Below are 20,059 nucleotides of genomic sequence, written 5' to 3'. Positions count from 1 at the left end.
TCATGAAGCATTCACCAAAGGTAGCGACCATAAATGGTTTTCAAAGGAAGATGGCCCTACTACGGACGAGAGAAACGAAGCAAAGCAAAAACTCTTTGAACGCATTTATGATTTGGTTCAGTCTAATCTAAAAAAGTCGCATGAAGCAGGTAAAATTCGGTATAATTTACGACACAGGCAGTACGCCAATCCTTTTCAAGTTGGTCAGATGATATATCGACGCAACATGAAGCAGTCTAATGCGGCAGAACGGTACAATGCCAAATACGGTCCTCTGTACCTACCTGCGATTGTTAAAGCGAGAATTGGAACCTCGTCATACGAGCTGGAAGATACAGATGGAAAGAACCTGGGAGTGTGGCCTGCTGCCCACTTAAAACCAGGTTAGTTTATTTAGTGCTTTACTAATAAGTTACATTTAAAAAAAAACCATTAGTGCTTTATGAAATCCGGTAGAAGCGTACGATCACTAATTCGATCACGCTTAAAAGAGGCCCTGAAACGAAGAAGAAACCCATCAGTTTCGAACACACTGTTAATACAATAGTTAACACGTCGCGATACGAATTTAGTCGTCTATGGCGAACACGGCCAAGATGCTCGGTCACTGGTCCGGTAGTTCTGTGTCATAACCGTCGAAGTGGTCTCCATTCCTGTGCTAGGTGGTCCGAGATTTCCCTGAATATTTCTTTCTATTCCTTTCGGTCGTAAGATGAAATGAATGTTAGCTTTCACGAGAATTGTCTTGTTATGACAGTTTTGATAGTGAGTGTCTGCTTGTTATTGTGAGTAACTCACAGCTCTCCACTAGATCAGGAGAGTTTTGCTATAAAAAAAACTCTACAGTTGTTGGATTTCAAATTCACTCACTATTCGAATTCGCGGTTCGAATTTAGTTGATGTGAAGTTTGTGTACTAATTAAATTTAAAAAAAAATCATAACGTGGTACAAGTTTCGTCAACCTCGATTCATTTGCTGGAGACCGGAGTCTACTGGACGATGATGGTCAGTAGCAGGCCCTCATTCTATACGAAAGGGTTCTGGAAACTGCGCGGAGTTGAACAAAATTCAATTATGATGCCTTATGACCCCAACTGAATCGGGTATTATTCGTACCACTGTAATATACTATGAAAAGGTAGTAACAATACTGTGCCTTCCGTATGTGTTACGGGTAGATATGTGTCTTTAGGAGATAGTATATATAGATTTTGTCTCTAAAGAAATGGTTAGTGTATGTTTAGGATAGGTTTATAGTGAATGCGGTTGAATGATAGGCGAAAGGAATGACTGATTATGGAGGACGCGTCCATTGTGCGGGAAGAGTGAATGAATAGGTATGAATGAGAATATAGGTTACGAGCATAAGTTTTCTTCAGTTCAGAACAGAAGAGTAAGCAATAGAAAATTCGTGAAAATGGAAAGATAATAGAGAGGAATGATAAATGAAGGAATGAGATGTATGCACATATTCGGAGACTTACTGTGGTTAAAGGAGTTCTCAAAAGACAGTGGTTAAAATATATTGATCCAGTTTCACTGCGTTCGCCAGATCGTAGAGACGGCCGATATCAGAAGGGATGATTGATATGACGAAAAATTACATGATAAATTTTTCTACCCGTACCCGGGGAAGATTGTTACCGAACAATTTTCGTAACAATAAAATTCCATCCAAAGTTGTATATATGAAAATAGACAATAAGATTTAGCTTTAGATTTTAAGATAATGTAAAGTTTTGCTATTTTTCTTTTGACTCTCTTTCATTGTTGTTAGTTATAAAGTTTTCTTCAATTATATTTGTATTTTTTTGTTTAACATAGAATAAGTTCAATACTAACCCGAACTAACATAAAACAAAAACCGATAAACTACGATGAGTTCTATTAAAATCTGCCTAGTTTGTCAGCATTCAGGGAGCTTCGAATATCCTGCTAGATGAATACGTTGGAGGTAAAAGAGGTCTTTAGTACCCACCCCGGAACGTCCATACCAGGCGTTGGGGCCTAGTACCAGTTCCCATCTGGAACGGTAGCCTATCCCAACGACGCAGTCGTTTCTTCCTGAATGGTGACAATCTAGGTAGATAATAAATACGCAACTGTTATAGGTGGTTACCCTAAATGTTTTCAACCGATAAAGCCTACTAACCGATTCGACGATAGGATGGAGAGGATACATTATCAGCAGAACCACTGTTTCCGGAATTAAGGATAGAGAGAGGGAGAGAGAGATCTAGAAGAGAGAGAGATAGGTGATATGAAGGATAAGCTAGAGGGATCGTGATCAGTTGGTGAGCGTCAGAGCCAGTGACAAGTTTATATTCACGAAAAATTCCGAGGCCCTAACCTGTTAACAGGCTATAGAGGGTACCATTCAAATACCCCATTTCGTGTGACCGCGAGAAATAACCGGAGTACGCGGTGGTGAAGCATCGAGACGTCGAAGATTCATATCCGGGTCGACGTCCCGTTTGACGATCTAGGCGAAGTCACGCTTTACGTTCCGCCCTACGTTTCTGGACCCTTGAGACTGGCCACGGAAAAAGTCGCCATCGGCCATTGAATTACCACGTGAAGGACGATACCAGTACCCGTTGTTAATCCTGGACATCTCACCCCGAGACGACGGGCATTCGACCAGGCTAAGTGTTGCTGCTGACCCCGCCAGAAACTGTGGACCCACGGCGATCCTATATAGCCGAACCACGAGGTATGTCATTTTATCTCTCCTTCTCTCGATCAACCCATCACGAAGACTACCAAGGGCCCCAACGTTCAACGATCGGCGCCGCAACCGTGCAAATTTGGCCATTCAATAAAATTGTAAAATTTATTTAGTTTTCTTTTCCTTAGAAAAATAAGAGAGTCAATTCCTTTGATTTGGATGGTCTACTATTGTTCAGCGCGTGATCTCTTAAAGACAAAACCCCGGGTGAGTATGGTGTTCTGAGTCCTCTCGAGTACGTGGCCGACCCTGAGACAAAATAAGAGGTGAGCTAGCCGTGCGGTGTGTTCAACACAATTACTTTCACCTACCTTAGTCAGCATCATCCATTCCTCTAGCTGGAGTGTAGTGAAATATCTTAAGGCGTCTAAATTTTTCACTAACACATTCATAAAATGAGCGAATATTCAATGACATAAAAAATATTCTAGCAGTGAACCGATCGAGCATTGAAAAATCATGCAGTCGAGTAAGAATTCATTACTCATTCCGTCATTTCGATAATGTGAGGAGTGTTGATTTTTTTGCCATTGATTGATAGCCATACCCAAGTAACAATTTTAATATTAATAAATACTTGTAGCTGTTTTCAATGCTACATAATAAATCTTGCATTAAAACTTTAAACTCCACGAAAGCCTACTGAACCCTCTATAAGAGCATGTTCCTGCCAACTGGACCATTCTTCGTAAGGTTTATGAAGCAAAGTGAAGAATTAGCATAAACCTGCGTTAAAACTCCAAATTCAAGAAAATTTTGAAACCAGCTTTACGATCAACATTTAATTTATTCGGAAGGAATGAATTCCGCTATGAATAAATTGTCGTTTTGATAATATTTTTCATCGCTATGTGTGTGTCATGTCTGCTTTGAATGCAACCAGAATATATTAGATTTTATTTACAAGTTTGAGGTTTTTTCCGAACGTAAAAACTTCATGCGCTTTTATTTTTATCGTGAATGTTTGGATAAAAATAGGAATTATAACTAATCGCCTTGAAATAAATGCAGTTTTTGCGAAAATCTCCATGATTTTTGAAAATTATTTTTTGTGATTCTTCGTCATTTTTGTATAAAACTTTTTCGTGGCATTAAAACTTGTGTATACGTTCTGTACATGAATCATTAAAGCCCATCATTTTTATTCGTTTTTGCATTTCGGGATATATTTGATGTCAATAAATGCTACGGTATAGGACATCATAATGGCGGCCATGAAATTTTCTTTAATGCAAATTACGCTTAACCCAAGAAGCAATAAATCAAATAGCCCACAACAAATGTGTCATAAATGTACTTTAGAACCCTCAAATTTGCTCTGAGCGAAACTGTCAAACAATGAACACGCACACACACAAAACTAGATTTATGAAAGAATTTAACTGACAATAATGTTTTAAAGAAAATGTTTGAAAGCAATATTAAGAGCGTTTGCATGGTTTTATTCTAGTACACATTGTTTTATTTTTAGTCCAGTTGTTAGTCTGGGTAAAAAGTTTTATAGAAGCTTTAAAAACTATGATGATACTTGTCAAAAGAGACATTTATTATAGTCGTCATAAAACAGGTAGTGATTGAAAAATCAATTACAAAACTTCTATAAACTACAATCAAAACCATTAGGCATTCGAATTGTTACTTGGGTAGCTTCATTCGCTTACCTGTGCCCAGTCAACTCACTTGGAATTTGATTCAGAATTCAGTATGATTTCCAGATTTTTTCCGATTCAAATGCAACCGAAAATCCGAATCGGAATCGGTTGTTTCATATAATTTGAAATCCACATGGAAATTACACTGAATCAAATTCCAGACTATACAGTTAAGGTGGCTGCTCAGTGATGTAAAATAAAATGAATAGATTTGGAATATATCTCTGAGTCAAAGTTACTCAATTGCGCCATCCGAGGTTTTCAAGATTTACAGAACATAAAAAGTGTTAAGACAGCGAGTCGTATCAGGATCTAGCTGATAACTAAAATACATCAAAGTTAATGTTTTCAGAAAAGTAAAACTGATCAGGGCTAGGAAAATCACCGAAATGATGCCATCAAGCTGTTCAACTAAAGTTATGCATTGATAGTTTTAGTCAATTTATATAAGCTCGGAATTATTAATTTTTCAACTTTCGGGAATCTAATGATAGATAAAAAATAAAAATCTCCCGCGAATTTCTGAAATGGACATTTTTGTCTCGCCTGTCTATTCAGCTAATTCTACTCCAAGAACAGCTCATTACAAATGGAAATAGATAGCCGTTAGTGAGAGTGTTGATTGTGGCATGTGAAAAATTCGATCGTCCCACGACAAAAGGGCCCGACAACTGTTGAAAGCAATTGACAATTTTAAAATGGATAAAAATCTAAATAAAATTAGTTTATCCTGGAAAATTGGTTTGTAAGAAATCTTGTTTTTTCTAATGATGTATGATTTTAAACACACAAAAGCGTATGTTGAAATATTAATAATTTCAGGTTTAGGTATTGTTTATTTCAACTGTCAAGTTGCCAATTCAAGGCTTTATAAACATTATTAAATTTACCGTGCAATTGTTTGTCAAGAAATTGTCAGGAACGCAACAGTGAAATATTGTTATTTTTGTCAATGTATTTATAGAAACAAACTAATATAGTACTTCAAGAATTCGCGTGTCATTCTTCTCAGTGTAAGGCTTTCTATACACCCCGGTGGCAAATTTTGGCAAAGAGAAGATTGATTTTCGAATGTGTCATGAATTATGTGAATCTGATAGGTATTTAGTGTTGAAAACAAACCAATATGTTTATGTGCTTTATGTGTTTGATGAAATATTTTAAAACCTTCTACCTATTGTTTTCTTCGTCGTGTATTCCTACGAGACCTCTTGAATTCCTTGACTGGTACACTGTTGGTCACTGGTGAATCATGAGATGCATCGTTCCTGGCTGTAGAACGGACTTCCACCATCGATCAAGGTATTCCAGGCACAAGTTTCCGTTGGATGTTACGCGACGTGCAGTATGGTTCAAAGCCATACTGGATGCACACCCGGGAAACGAAGCCAATTTAATGTTGGCCAACACTGAACAGGCTCAGATCTGCTCGCTACATTTCACTTCAGATTGTTTCACCATGTCAGAAAATCGTCGAAGACTAACGATCGAGGCAACTCCGACAATATTCCATTCCGTGCCAAAGGTTTGTAAACTTGATTCCTATTTGAAATTAAATAGTATTTGCTCGAATGAAGGTAAAAAATAAGACAGTTTGATGAATTTAACATTCATTTTTCGTAGAGGCCATCGTCACCAACATCCGGCAATCAATCGGCGTGTAATTGGCCTTGCTGTCAGAATCGACACACGGAGTCGCACGACAAAGGTAATCAAACGGAGGACTCTGGGCCGCTTCCGGACCCTGTTCCAATTCCGTTGAGATATCAAGATTCGTGTCGTTTGTGTTTTATGAAACGAGACCTAGAGCCGCTCTTCTCCGGATTGATGGTAGTGCGTGAAGAGATGCTGCAGCGGATCTACGCTTGCACAGGAATTTTAATCATACCAAGACCAAAAAAATCCATGTTTATCTGTGTCAAGTGTGGAGAAATGATCTCCGCGTTTTACTCGTTCAGACAGCAAACTCGCAGTAATAATCAGGCTCTGATTCTGCGGAACGAACTTAAGTTAGCGAATGCGAACGCCTTGCGTGAGAAATCCTCACTCAAAAAACACAAAGAGCACAAAAAACGAAAGATTGTCAAGCCTCCACCTCATCCTGCAAAAAGGAATGTCAAACAACTGGCACCCCAACCAACACAACGCATTGAATTGATAGCCAAAAATATACTTACTAGTCCAGTCGTAACGTTAGAACCGAATCCACTCGAGCTGCCGGAAGAAATCAAAGAAGAACCGATGGATTCATTGGAGTTGATAGACAAAACTGAATCTTGCCACTTTTCAGAAACACTGAAGCTTGAAGTGTCAGTGGATAAGGTAGAATATCAACCTGAATGGGACATTAGAAAAGATCCACCGGAAGCTGATGACGGCAAGGACAGTTGGAACTGCTGGCATTGTCATCAAATGTACCGGTTTAAATTTGAATGTGCCAAACATCTCTTACAGGAACACAGGGAGGAAGTCGGAACAATTCGAAGACAATTGCAGCTTGATAAACTAAATTACAACATGCTGGAAATTATGAGTGAGCGTCTGTCGAAAGTATCAACTCAATAAAGATTGCGAAACACACCAACATACATTGCATTTCATTACAATTTATGTAGCGTTTCATGCAATCCCACCGACTTATGTACGATTCAGACGATCTGTCTTCTTCCGTCGTCGTCACCGGAACGTCAGCTTCCGTCAAAATTAGTTTAATACTTTCTTTACCGGAACGTTCACACGCTCCGTCCGTCAAGACGTTCCGTTACGGTGACATTACGTGTGAATGTCTCCATAAGAATGCATGTAAATAATGTTGACGGTGACGGAGGTTGACTGTGACGGAAGGAGACGGATCGTCTAAACCGTACATTAGTAGGCAGACGGAACCATCGATTAACTGACCATTTGTTGCACAGACGCTTAGGCTGCAGACAGAGAGCGTCTCCTTCAGAACTGATAATGCGAAATCCTGATGAATATGGTTGAATCATTTTTATTTGTATTTAAGGCCTGAGGACAGTGGGTCGCGTATAGATTTTGAATTGACCACGTGACTCTCTCAATCTTCTTTGCTTCTGTGTTTAGAAACCTTGTCTTTTCCTCCTCTTTTTTAAACGCTACCAGAAAATTCAGGCGAATAAAATGGTGGACGCATTGACTCTGACCGTGTTTCACAGAAAAAATATACGACTTAATTTTTTCTAGATTATCTAGACTTTGTCACGGTAGATTTAAGATATAAGCCTTCAAAGTCGAGATATTCGATGAGCAAGTAAATGTATGCTTTTCCAATTGCAATTTTTCAGCAGTTCTTCAGTCAGAAAAAAATACAATACGAGATTTGAATTGAATGAATCATTCTGAAAATTTCACAGAATATCCTAAACTGAATTTCAAAGATATTCAGGCCTATTTGCGTACAAGCTTTACGTGGTCGACTGAGTCGATTATTTAACAATTTTTTGTAATTGAATCTCGTTGTCACCCTTTTTCGTGGGGGAGAGGAGCTTCCACTAAGATCCGATTACTTTCGGTAATCAATAGAAATTACCGATATTTCGGTACATAAATTTCTTTTTACAACAATTATGCAAATTTTTACCGGACGATCAGTTTTATGCAAGTTTTCATTACAGAATTCTGTAAATAGATATACAATTCACACGATAAATTTGAATAGTCGCCGAGTGCGGTAAAAACCTTCTGTAAGTACTGATTGTCGTGGAAACTAACTGTGAAACAGTTATTAAAATTTTCAGTAAGTGTCTGTTAATTAACCAAACGAAAAAAATTCTTGAACGGTTCGTTGAATGGAATGAGGTACAAGCAAATACAAATTATAATACGGAGTACTCCGACAAATTTTCAAGGACACATTTTGCATCGTGCGGTACATTGTCAATGTCATGATACACTGTCAGGGCATATTCAGGAGTGTTCTAGTTCTAGATGCTTAATTTATGTCAGTTTTAAAATTTAAATCTATAAATTATAACAAAATAAACTGCCAGCCCCAGCAGCGTTTTATCTGTGTTTCAAATATAGAAAAAATAGAACGGCAATGTATACCAGTTTTAAATTTGACAGTAGAACTGGTCGAATAAATAAAACTAAATCGGATTGCTGGGGATACGTTTGTTTCAGTTTCATTTACATCCGGGGTTCCCAAACTATTTTGGGTCATGGACTCCTATACTAAGATTAACTTAGGCCTCAGACCCCCATCAACAAACAGCTTTAAAAAAATTCAATTTCTTGCTTTTTTAATATTGATGTAAAATACTTACCAATTTCTGCGGATGGTCAAATAAACACAACTTTTTAGTGTAAATATTTCAAATTACAACTTGTATCAAACAATAGGGGGTCGATTTCTAGACCTCGTCGACCCCCATAGTCAGTTTTCGTTTACGTCGACCCCTGCAAAAAGGATATCGACCCCAAGGGGTCTATATCGACCACTTTGGGAACCCCTGATTTACTCACTCGGAGAAGTTATTCAAATTACTACCCAACCTCGACCGGGACAATGTAGCTGCGATCGAATTTCGGCAAAGTTAAGTTTCTCGAGTGATCACCATTTATCGTCTACCAAAACAGTGAAAATGGGAAACAAGTTTATTAATTCCGACCGTCGTCGAGCGCGTTTCGTTAGTTCAACTCGATCAACCGAAAATCTGCCGGTGCCGTGTTATTCGTACCACACGGAATAAGCGGACTAGAAGATTGACATTTGGAATTTTGGCCTGCTGTGATTGAAAATCAGTTTCCGGATTTTTACGATTCAGATCGATCTAGAGCCGTTTCGCTATTCCCGCAGTGAAGGATAACTTCATTTAAAATTGAACGTCAATTCAAAACGTTTTTCAGTTGGTGAAAAAATGAAATCTATTTATTTAAAAATTGAATTACAAACGATAGATCTAAATCCGAACACAATGCGCAATTGATTTTTGTAATTAATTTTTCTAATATGATTAATTTATTTTTCTCATTTTGCCACGTCATTTCAAATTGATAGAATCCTTTCTAGCAATTAAACTTACGAAAATAAATGGAATGATAGTTCTTTGTTTCACTAAAATTGATATTGTTGTGGAATAAAAATTTCTAGGCAAAGTTGTAGAATTTTGAAGCACTTATTCACAGGAAAGAGAAACTCGATTTGTTCACTTTTGAAAGATTCGCCCTTGTTTGAAAAAAGGGTTGTATTGTCTTCACTATACACTCAAATAAAAATTCACGTTCGATTTACTTGAAAAATCACGCGTAACGGTTTCAAATGTTAATTTTAAATATTTTATGTGACGAAAATGAATGTTATGCTAACATTTCCTAAAAAGAATAGAATCATCACATGATTTTGAAAATGGCGAACAGTCTGTCCTTGAAGTGTGAGTAGATTGAAAATTCGCACGAAATATTTTTAATTGAAATTTTTACTGCAAGGCAAAAAGAATCGCGATTGTGATTTATATTAGTATGTCAACTATGCCGATTTTGTCATCCTTACAAACTCACTCTCGCGATGTTATCGCTTGCTGGTGGTTTTTACAGTCATTGACCTTTTATGCCATTTTTCTGCTTTAAATGTTTATTTTTTATGGTAGATTCCTACTGATTTATATGAAAATCTGAGAAAATTTACTTGTGACTTCACCGAATTTCTAAAATAACAATAACAATTCTGGTATTTAAATGTGTTAGGAACTGGCTGCTAAATGTGATACCAATACTACACTACATTTTATCTATGAATCACATAACTATTACTGAACCAAGAATTAAACAGCTTCTACATGCCAGTCCATTGAAACCTGCGTGAAAATATTCAAATAACTTTTCACGTAACTATGTGTTTATTTTTTTGAGTGTGCAAATTCATTAACTCCTGCCCACATTATCGAAATGACGGAACCCACATTATCGAAATGACGGAATGAGCAATTAATTCTTACTCGACTGCATGATTTTTTAGTGCTCGATCGGTTCAGTGCTAGAATTTTCGCCTGAGTTGGCTGCTCGAGATCAACCTGATTGACAGTGACATTATAAATTTCATTGAATATTCGCTCATTTTATGAATGTGTTAGTGTAAAATTTAGGCGACTTAAGCCATTTCACTACACTCCAGCTAGAGGAATGGATGATGCTGACTAAGGTAGGCCGTTTTGTTAATTTCCAGCCAATTTCAACAGTTTATGTTGAGATTCTAAGAAGAACTGGTTATTTACTAGTTCTGTATATCCGAAAAACATGAAGATATAAATTTGTATATTTTGTTATATAAAATGTTTTCATTTAAAAATAAACTGAAAATCAGCACGAATACGTGGAAATCGGGAAAGAAGACGAATTGACAATTCAGTCCGTATCTTCTCACTCAATTCTGACAGATTTCCGAATCAATCGAAATTCATTCGGAATCGGTTGTTGCACTGGAGTTGGAATTAATTCGGAATTCCACATGATTTCCACATGGAATTCCGAATGAAAATTTCTCGCCGATTCGGAATTGATTCTGATCTGATAATGTGTGTGCTTGTGAGAAATTCTGGCAACTGGCAGAAGCCTGGCAAGATTCCGGCCACTGTCAAAATTGTGCAGGCGAAATTTGAAGATCGCTTTTCCTTCTGTTCGACTTCGTTTGATATTCGTCAATTCTGCATGTACATCCAAAATTGAAAACGAGTCTTGAAACCTGGTAAATGAAATGAAAATACTGGTATATTTAGAGATGTTATTGCCCTTCATTTAAACTTCTAACGGAAAAAATAAAGCCAACGGCGCTAAAAATGAAAAACCGATTCAAAACGGTTCTGCCAGTCTTGTTTAACAAAAATCAGGTAGAAAAAGAACCGTCAATAACCGCTAGACGAAATTCTCAGCCGGAAATGGTTGTTGTTGCATTGTTGCTAGATTCTTGTTGAAATTCTGCCAGCATTCCGGCAAAACCTTCGCTGTCAGGCATCTGGGGGGAAATCTTCCGGGCACATGCAAGCGGCCTAGAACAATGTGTCAAAATTTGAGTATGCATTTATTCATACATTAGAGCAAACGTTGAGACATTATAGACCACCCATATGAATCTTGCAGCTGCTGAATTTGCTCTCAGAGTGACAATGTACTCTATTGAAATATCTTTAAAAATGGCAACACTGCAACCTGGAACTCGACATTGCCATGGATACTATTTATGCCCCGTTTACACTTCTGCTGGCTGCCAGCATGCTGGTGTCAGTGTACTGCCCTCTTAGGAAAAAAACGTTCAACGGTGTTCCTTCGTTGGTCTAATACTTTGGATCATTGGACCACAGTTGAACGTTTTTTCTTAAGAGGGCAGCACACTGACACCAGCATGCTGGCAACCAGCAGAAGTGTAAACGGGGCATTAGGGGTATTATTATTTGTATTTGGTACAAGTGCACAAGTTTTTCAAACATAAAAACTACTCATAGCTACTCATAGCTATGTCCACTTGCTGTCAATACATTTTGTTCGAGAGTCATTTCTGGTGGACTTGACGGGTTGTGCAAATCTCCGAAAGGCGCTTATAATTCCGGTCAACCGGGAAATGAAGGTACATTTTTTATATTTTTTCGTGGATATTTAGTGCATCGTAGTCACGACTGGTTCGAATTTTCTTCCCTCGTTTCTAAGAAAAATATCCAAATCCGAAAGACCTTATCGTAGGTTTAAAATGTATGTTGTTTTATGAAATCCAAAAATTTATTCAAATTCAGAATTTTAATCAAAAGTAAACAAACACAAAAAATTGCCGAACAATTCGTAAGATCCATTTGGTTTACAGTTCACGGTAGTTGTTTGACAATTCAGCAATAACCGAACCATCGGTAATCAATTCAATCATCGAACGTTCATCTGTTGAAAATTCGGTTAAAATTGACCGAATTCTGCGAAATTTTCTAATTGTGAAGATCGAGTCTCGTTGTCACCCTTTTTCTTGTGGGAGCTTCCATTTCCATCCAATAAAGGTTGAGCGGCCCGTGTTGTCATCTATTGCCCCATAGGTGGCTTTGTTGTTATCAAACGTATTATTGTAAGTGGTTTCCGTTTTCTTCTCGATGTTGTTCGCTGTCTTGTGCCCATTGCTAGTTGCTGTAGATACGTTTTGTTTGACATTGATTACAGTTGCTTGCTGGTTTGATGCTGAAAGAAGAATTTTGACTCAGAAGTACTGGGTTCACTAGTTAGGTTGTATTGTTGCTGCAGTTGAGGTCTAAAAAACGCAACCAGCGATTATTCGATTTTATCACGTTCATTGGCCAATTGGTAACGTCGCTACTAGTGCAGCACGGTACTTTCGACAGCATATATGCCACGTCGATCATGATAATAATGATTGTCGCTGGAAGTATTTTTCAGTTTTCAACTTCATCTAGAATATTGTTGGATGTGTAGCCATATTTTGTCCGATGGCAGCCAGTACACTGCACGATCGATTCATATGTAAACAGCACTTCAAATTAAATATGCTTTCTCATTACAATACGTAACCGGAGCGATTTGTGTTAAGATTTCATGTGTAAATTCACTAAGATCAAAGATTAGGTTATTTGATGTGTTTTTCCTTTGGATGTGATGTGTTTTTACTATTGAATCAAACTATATGTATTAAACACTTCTTTTTCTAGTGGAAATAAATACAGCACAAATGTATGTGCAAAACACTCGATTCGGTCAACTGTGTTTCAATTGAAATCAATGTGGAAAACAATGTGACATTCGTAAGAATTTGATATGGAATCTAAAGATCTTATCGGTTTGATGTGCATTTCAGATAAATGTGGTATGATTTCCACTAAATATCAACACTGAAAACAGAAATCCCGTAAATATCATTAAAAAAATCACATGAGTCAGACGTGGTAACAAATCTATTCAAGTTATGTGTATCCAATAAACGTTGAATGCAATACTCATAATACTCATCTTACCATGACGATAATATTTATTAATCAGTTTGATATAACCAACACACATAAATACTGTTATATGTGAATGGCTTTCATCTCTCTGGTCACATAAAAGTTACGTGATTTTCACATATGAAAAAGCAGTGATGTTCATTAATGTTTATGGCGATGTTTATGTTTTATGGCGAGTTTGATCAACCAGTTGCTTACCGATTTAGATTTATCGGAAAAATCTCTTGTTGTATTGGAATGTAAGTTCGTTAAACGGTGAAATAAAAAAGATAACTATATGCTTTAATATTTTCAGAGTGTGGAATTCAGATTTATGAATTTATGAATTAGTGTTCACAGTCGACGATTTTGAATCCTGCTCATATAAGAGTAACGGTAACTGGGATTACGAGGCGATTTATAAATATGTGGATGCTTGAAGGAAACGTAATGCACGGTTTGTGTTGTTTAAAACAATGCTTTTATTAACTAGGGTTTTTTTTTCAATTATAAATTTATCATTCGTCAGGCTCTAGTTTCTGGCAAGTGAAGAAGGGTCATCTTGTAGCGGTGCGTCCAAAACCGTCCAAGGTAATAAAGAACCATATACTGAGGTTTAAGGTTTGGTTATACTTTTGGAATGCACCGAAGAGGGAAAGATTATTATTGTTTTGGAATGTAGGAAATTTTGATAAACATTATATGGCCTTCACTGCACACGAAACGGCAGCCAAAATTTTAATTATGCCAATAAATGCTTTAAATTGCATTGCGATAATGTTGCATAGAATGAGTAATAATTTATATTTTCGCTTGAAACCTATTTAAAATAACCATTAAATTATAACTAGTCTATAAAAACTAAACGCCTCTAATAAATAAAAAATGAAAATTTAAGCTCTTGTTTCATTGCAACAAATTCAATAAGAAATTTTTTAAATACAAACTCCATTGTGAATTATTAAAATATTTCATGAAGTTTATTGCCAGCATTAAGCGTACATTTAAAATCTATGACTAATCCCAATAACTCTCATTGCCATTACACATAAACAATATTGAGAGAAACGATCTATCTTATTGGTATTGCACATAACATGTATATGATATTTGCAATGGATCTAATCAGATTTATCTATCATAAATCTATGGGATTCGCACAAAATAGTTATATGAAAAGGTATATGGAAAAATATTATATGTTTTTTCAGATAATTTAGATGTGATTTCTAAGTTCAGTGAAAAGTTTTTACACGCATTTGGGAGTTAAGTGTATATTTTCATGAATTTCAAGTGTTCTACAAATAGGGTAACAGAGGTATTTTGGCCACTTCATATATTTTGGCCCACTTAACAAACTATATGGATCCAATCGATCTTAGGTAACCCATGTTGCATTAGTTTGAAGCTAATCACATTAAATTACCTATTGCGGAAGGATTTTTCAAAGATATTAAAACATTTGGTGGATATTTTTACAAAGTGGGCCAAAATAAAATCGATCCTAAAGCGGGCCAAAATACCTCTGTTACCCTAGTGATAGTTCAAATGCTTTGCACATGATGTAAATTATGTTCAGTGTAGCAGCCTCTGTGGTAAATTTTAGCACAGAGAGGATTGATTTTCGAATGTGTCATAAAATGTTTGATACACGCTTAGAAAAAGTTACTCAAAGTTTGAGTACTAGTTACTCATTTTCAAATGATACATGGAAACGTCAAAAATTGAGTAGTTATCATCAATGATTTTGAGTAACTCCTACTCTAAATTTGAGTTTAACGCAAAATCTCGTTTTATAGTTACTATTCGCATTCGCGATAAGTCTAAAAGTTGTAATAACCATTTGTAGCAACAGGTTGTATTTTTGGTTAGTGAGACGCGTATTTCGAGGGTGAGTCGATCAACACAACCGGTGTTGTGTCTGCAAAAACCGGAATGATCAGCTTCGTGTTGTGCTTTAGAATGGAAACGAATATGCTCAAATGTCATTTATGAGGAATAAGTGTATGATTGGTGCCTGAGCATAACACACTACTCCAAGCGACCACCACTTGATATAGTATTGAGTTCAATTATTTATCATTTTAATACAATACACTCAGAAAAGGAGGATTTTTTTTGCAAATTTGGTATATGTGAAATAAAATTTCACACAAAATTTGAGTGATAGTTACTCTATTTTTGTACATGTACGAATAAAGTATTACTCAGTAAATGAGTAGATTTTACCCAAATATCGTTTCCAGTGGAAGAACTCAAATTTGAGTAACTTCGGAGTTACTCTAAATTAGAGTTGTTCCACTTTTTCTGTAGATGAGTGAGATCTTACTCATTTTTGAGTAACTATTTTTAAGCGTGTAGGCCTAGTTTGATACCAGTTAAATTTATTGAGGTTAGGTATTTCGTATTGAAAACAAACCAATATTTTCAGGCGCTGCTACTTTTGATGAAACAATTCAAAACCTAATTTTGTTTATTCGTTTAACGTATTTGAGCAATAGATTAGAGCGTCCTACTTCCATTTGCATTCTATTGTTTTCTACGTCGTGTATTCCTACGAGACCTCTTAAATTCCTTGACTGGTACACTGCTCGTCACTGGTGAATCATGAAATGCATTGTTCCTGGTTGTAAAACGGACTTCCACAAACGATCGGCGTGTTCCAAGCATAGGTTACCGTCGGATGCAACACGACGTGCAGCATGGATCAAAGCCATACTGGATGCACACCCGGGAACTGAAGCCAATTTCATGTTGGCCAACACTGAACACGTTCGGGTCTGCTCACTACATTTCACTCCCCGATGTTTCTCCGTGTCAAAAAATCATCCAAGACTGAAGATCGAGGCTATTCCGACAATATTCCGTTCCATGACGCCTGCCGATCCGATTGTAAACCGAGACCGTGCAAGAGTGATTCCCACCAGGTAGAGAATGAATTGAAAAAATGAATGTTTCAATGTTTTATCCTCCACATCTTAGAACTTGAGCAATGTGCCATAAAAATTGTGTTATTAAGTTTCAATGTTTAAATTTCCAGTGTTAAACGTGCACCAATTGCTAAAAGGTACCAACTCTGTGCTGTTCTTGGATGCGAACAAAACATCGCCGATTTCATGGGTATCTCAACACATGGATTCCCGTTGGAAGTGCAAGAGTAGGTATCGGAATATGAAATTCATAAAATTTTTCACCCGTACGCGAATCTATAATCACTTGTAGGTGCAAGGAGTGGATTAGTTTCTCCAAGAATCGGCATGCGGCTGAACAGTTTGCTTTGCATGGATCGGCAGGAATGCGCAGGTGGCGGATGTGTTCTCGTCATTTTGAACCGTCGCTTTTTAAATACGTTCTTAATCAACCGCGCACTTTGAAGCCAGGTTCGCTTCCGACCCTTTACCCTGCTAATCCCACGAAGGTAACAAAGCGTGTCAAATCTGTGGTTGGGCCTGTACGTGACCGAGATATCCCAAGTGATCAAGCGGAAAGTTCAGATGAGGCAACTAGGCAACTGTCAAAGGTTTGTCGATTGTTGAATCTTATTTGAAATTAAATAGTATTTTCTCGAATGAAGGCTAAAACATAAGACAATTTGAAAAACAAAATTAACGACTGCTTTCTCGTAGAGGCCATCGTCACCAACATCAGAATCGCCATCGTCATCCGACAACCATTCGGCGTGTAACTGCCCTTGCTGTCAGAATCGACGTACGGAGTTTCACGACAAAGGTGATCAAACGGAAGACTCTGGACCGCTTCCGGACCCGTTTCCACTTCCGTTGAGATATCAAGATTCATGTCGTTTGTGTTTTATCAAACGAGACCTACAGCCGCTCTTCTCCGGATTGATGGTGGTGCGTGAAGAAATGCTGCAGCGGATCTACGCGTGCACAGGAATTTTAATCATACCAAAACGGAAAGAATCCATGTTTATCTGTGTCGAGTGTGGAGATATGATCAACGCGTTTTACTCGTTCAGGCAACAAACTCGCAGTAATAATCAGGCACTGATTCTGCGGATCGAACGTGATTTAGCGAATGCGAACGTCTTGCGCGAGAAGAAAAAGCGAAAGATTGTCAAGCCTTCACCTCATCCTGCTATGAGGAATGTCAAACAACAGGCACCCCAACCAACACAACGCATTGAATTGATAGCCAAAAATATACTTACTAGTCCAGTCGTAACGTTAGAACCGAATCCACTCGAGCTGCCGGAAGAAATCAAGGAAGAACCGATGGATTCATTGGAGTTGATAGACAAAACTGAATCTTGCCACTTTTCAGAAACACTGAAGCTTGAAGTGTCAGTGGATAAGGTAGAATATCAACCTGAATGGGACATTAGAAAAGATCCACCGGAAGCTGATGACGGCAAGGACAGTTGGAACTGCTGGCATTGTCATCAAATGTACCGGTTTAAATTTGAATGTGCCAAACATCTGCTACAGGAACACAGGGAGGAAGTCGGAACAATTCGAAGACGGTTGCAGCTTGATGAACTAAATTACAACATGCTGGAAATGATGAGTGAGCGTTTGTCCAAGGTATAACTCAATAAAGATTGCGGTACACACAAACATACATTGCGTTTCATTACAATTTATTTAGCTTAATAATGAAACAGAAATATTCATTTAAAAACTCATGAGAACCTGTAAATAATTGTGACAAACATGATACAAACTATTTTGTTAGTAATTTTTTTTCGACGGAAAGTTAACTAAATAAAATATGATTAACGAAATAATTTGTCGTCATCGATTCGATAAACCAACTGAACTCATTTTCCGGTAAGTTCGAATAAATGAGCTAATGGCAAAATACGGTGATTGTGGTAATGGGAACCCGTTAACGCTGGTTCATGGTCTGCAGTGTCACCAGCTGATGCTGGGCCAGACTATCCAAGTTCAAATTCTCTGCATTGTGACTGGGAGCATGCCGCCGATAGTCCTGTAAACGGGAAAATACCCTCGGACAGAATTCGCACTTGATTGACGCGTCTTCTGCGGTAACTTTGCCAGTGCGGGGTAACGGCTGAACCGCATCCGGTTGCCGTTGGTGTTTTGCTTGGTGTCGCTTCCACTGGATGTGCTGCGAAAAGCTATCGTTGCACAGTTCGCAAACGTACGGTCTTTCGCCGGTATGCGTGCGGATGTGGTACCGCAGATGGTGACTGTACTTGAACGATTTCGGACAGTAGGGACACTTTCGGTCCCGAATTTCTTCGTGGACCGCCTTCATGTGTCTAGCCAACGATCGTTTCTCGCGGAACTGTGCCAAACATTCCAGACACTGGTACGGACGTTCCTCTGCATGATCTCCCAGATGAATCATCCAAGACTCCCGGTCCGGAAAGATATGTCCGCACACCATGCAACGATGTTCCTTGTTGGCGTTGGCCGCAACGGAAGGTTCCATTTTTGGGAAGACCTGATGCTCCAACCCACCCTGAAATGTACCCATCAGTTCTCCAATTCCGTTCAAGCTCGTGATGGCATCGGCTATAATACTACTTTCCGTAAGACAATCATCCCCGGCGTATTCCTCTTGCTCTTCCGCCGCCGGTATCGATGCTTGGGAAGCTCCGGCAGCACCGTCATCTTCTCGCATTTCCACCTTAACATGAATCTGTTCCAGCAGGTTACGTTTGGCTCGGATGATCTCATCGCAATGTCGGCTTCGCTTCTGAAACTGATGCACCTCGTCGAGAAAGGCGACGCACGATTCGCATATTCCCGCTGGGTAGTCATCTCGTATTGAAATTTTCACCCCAGCACAGTAGCGGATTTTCTCCGTCAACTCGCGCAAATATCCACCATCCGGCGGAAACAGTGACACGATATTCTGCTCCGAGAAGCACAAACGACAGAAACTTTCCGGATTTTCATTGGGGCTGTGGAATTTTAAGGTTTCTATAAGAGGAAGTTTGCTGATGTGGTGTTGGGTTGGCACTTACGTGTCATCTTGTAGCTCCGCAGCCGGGCCAGAATCCGGTATTATTGTATCCACTTCCATCGTCTAAATGTTGTTCGCCCTATATAAACTTAGAAAAACCAGAAATGCTTAATTAATTTGTTAGCAGAAAATCTTCCAGACTTTATTTACTTTCTTTCGCACTACAATTATAGAAGTCTTTCACACGCTTGACTCGTTAACTGTCAACCAGGATTGCCAGATGATTTATTTTCCAATGTGTTTCTGAAATCGAACATTGATGCAGACCCTGTCAGCTTGGAGCGAAATCAATCTTCAGTTCAGCAACGCCATCGCACGGCATCACATTAAATATATCATGTCAATTGTATGGGTGCGCAGTGATGCTATTTTGGCGCGCACGAATTTGACATTTCTCTCCCCTATTTCTATGTATGAGTTTCGATGCGGACTCACCTGAGGGCGACATGCTCGCAAAAAAGGATGTTGCCAATGATTTGTTCGGGAAATGTGAGAGCTGGATATCTTGTTAATATGATGTCTTTGATTGAATTGATCCTATATTGATCCTATTCTGCTGTATCTTTACATCTAGAAAAAATTTGGTTCAGCTTACTGTTTAAATCAACCGTATTCATTTTAGTTTTTTTTCTCCCGCGAGCAAACTTTGTACGCTTTTTATAAGTAAAATTTCATATGCTTGTTTCATTTATTGAAAGTTTTTCAACAATTCAAGCATATGTAATAATAGTAATAGTTTTAAAAATTACATAACATTACATAACACATTTTCTTTATAGAGAAAAAACATTTGATC

The 20,059-nt window shown here is 38.0% G+C and overlaps 3 protein-coding genes across 3 annotated transcripts; 2 read left to right on the top strand and 1 right to left on the bottom strand.

The window, feature by feature from the left end:
- The first annotated feature begins 5,468 nt into the window (after positions 1-5,468).
- Positions 5,469-6,967, top strand: LOC131433641 (uncharacterized). Its single transcript, XM_058600127.1, has 2 exons — positions 5,469-5,906; positions 6,005-6,967. The coding sequence occupies exons 1-2, from the start codon at positions 5,634-5,636 to the stop codon at positions 6,944-6,946; spliced, it is 1,215 nt and encodes a 404-aa protein (XP_058456110.1). The 5' UTR covers positions 5,469-5,633; the 3' UTR covers positions 6,947-6,967.
- Positions 6,968-15,747: 8,780 nt separating this feature from the next.
- On the top strand, positions 15,748-17,906 carry LOC131433609 (uncharacterized). Its single transcript, XM_058600119.1, has 4 exons — positions 15,748-16,235; positions 16,349-16,465; positions 16,531-16,828; positions 16,935-17,906. The coding sequence occupies exons 1-4, from the start codon at positions 15,916-15,918 to the stop codon at positions 17,856-17,858; spliced, it is 1,659 nt and encodes a 552-aa protein (XP_058456102.1). The 5' UTR covers positions 15,748-15,915; the 3' UTR covers positions 17,859-17,906.
- A 48-nt stretch (positions 17,907-17,954) lies between these two features.
- Positions 17,955-19,466, bottom strand: LOC131433647 (zinc finger protein 845-like). The gene is made up of 3 exons (XM_058600138.1): positions 19,414-19,466; positions 19,265-19,351; positions 17,955-19,201 (listed from the first exon to the last, which is right to left on the bottom strand). The coding sequence occupies exons 2-3, from the start codon at positions 19,321-19,323 to the stop codon at positions 18,157-18,159; spliced, it is 1,104 nt and encodes a 367-aa protein (XP_058456121.1). The 5' UTR covers positions 19,324-19,351; positions 19,414-19,466; the 3' UTR covers positions 17,955-18,156.
- Between the last annotated feature and the right edge of the window lie 593 nt (positions 19,467-20,059).

Source organism: Malaya genurostris, chromosome 1 (genome assembly GCF_030247185.1).
Source record: "Malaya genurostris strain Urasoe2022 chromosome 1, Malgen_1.1, whole genome shotgun sequence".
Classification (NCBI taxonomy): Eukaryota; Metazoa; Arthropoda; class Insecta; order Diptera; family Culicidae; genus Malaya; species Malaya genurostris.
This window is presented reverse-complemented; position numbering and strand designations above follow the sequence as displayed.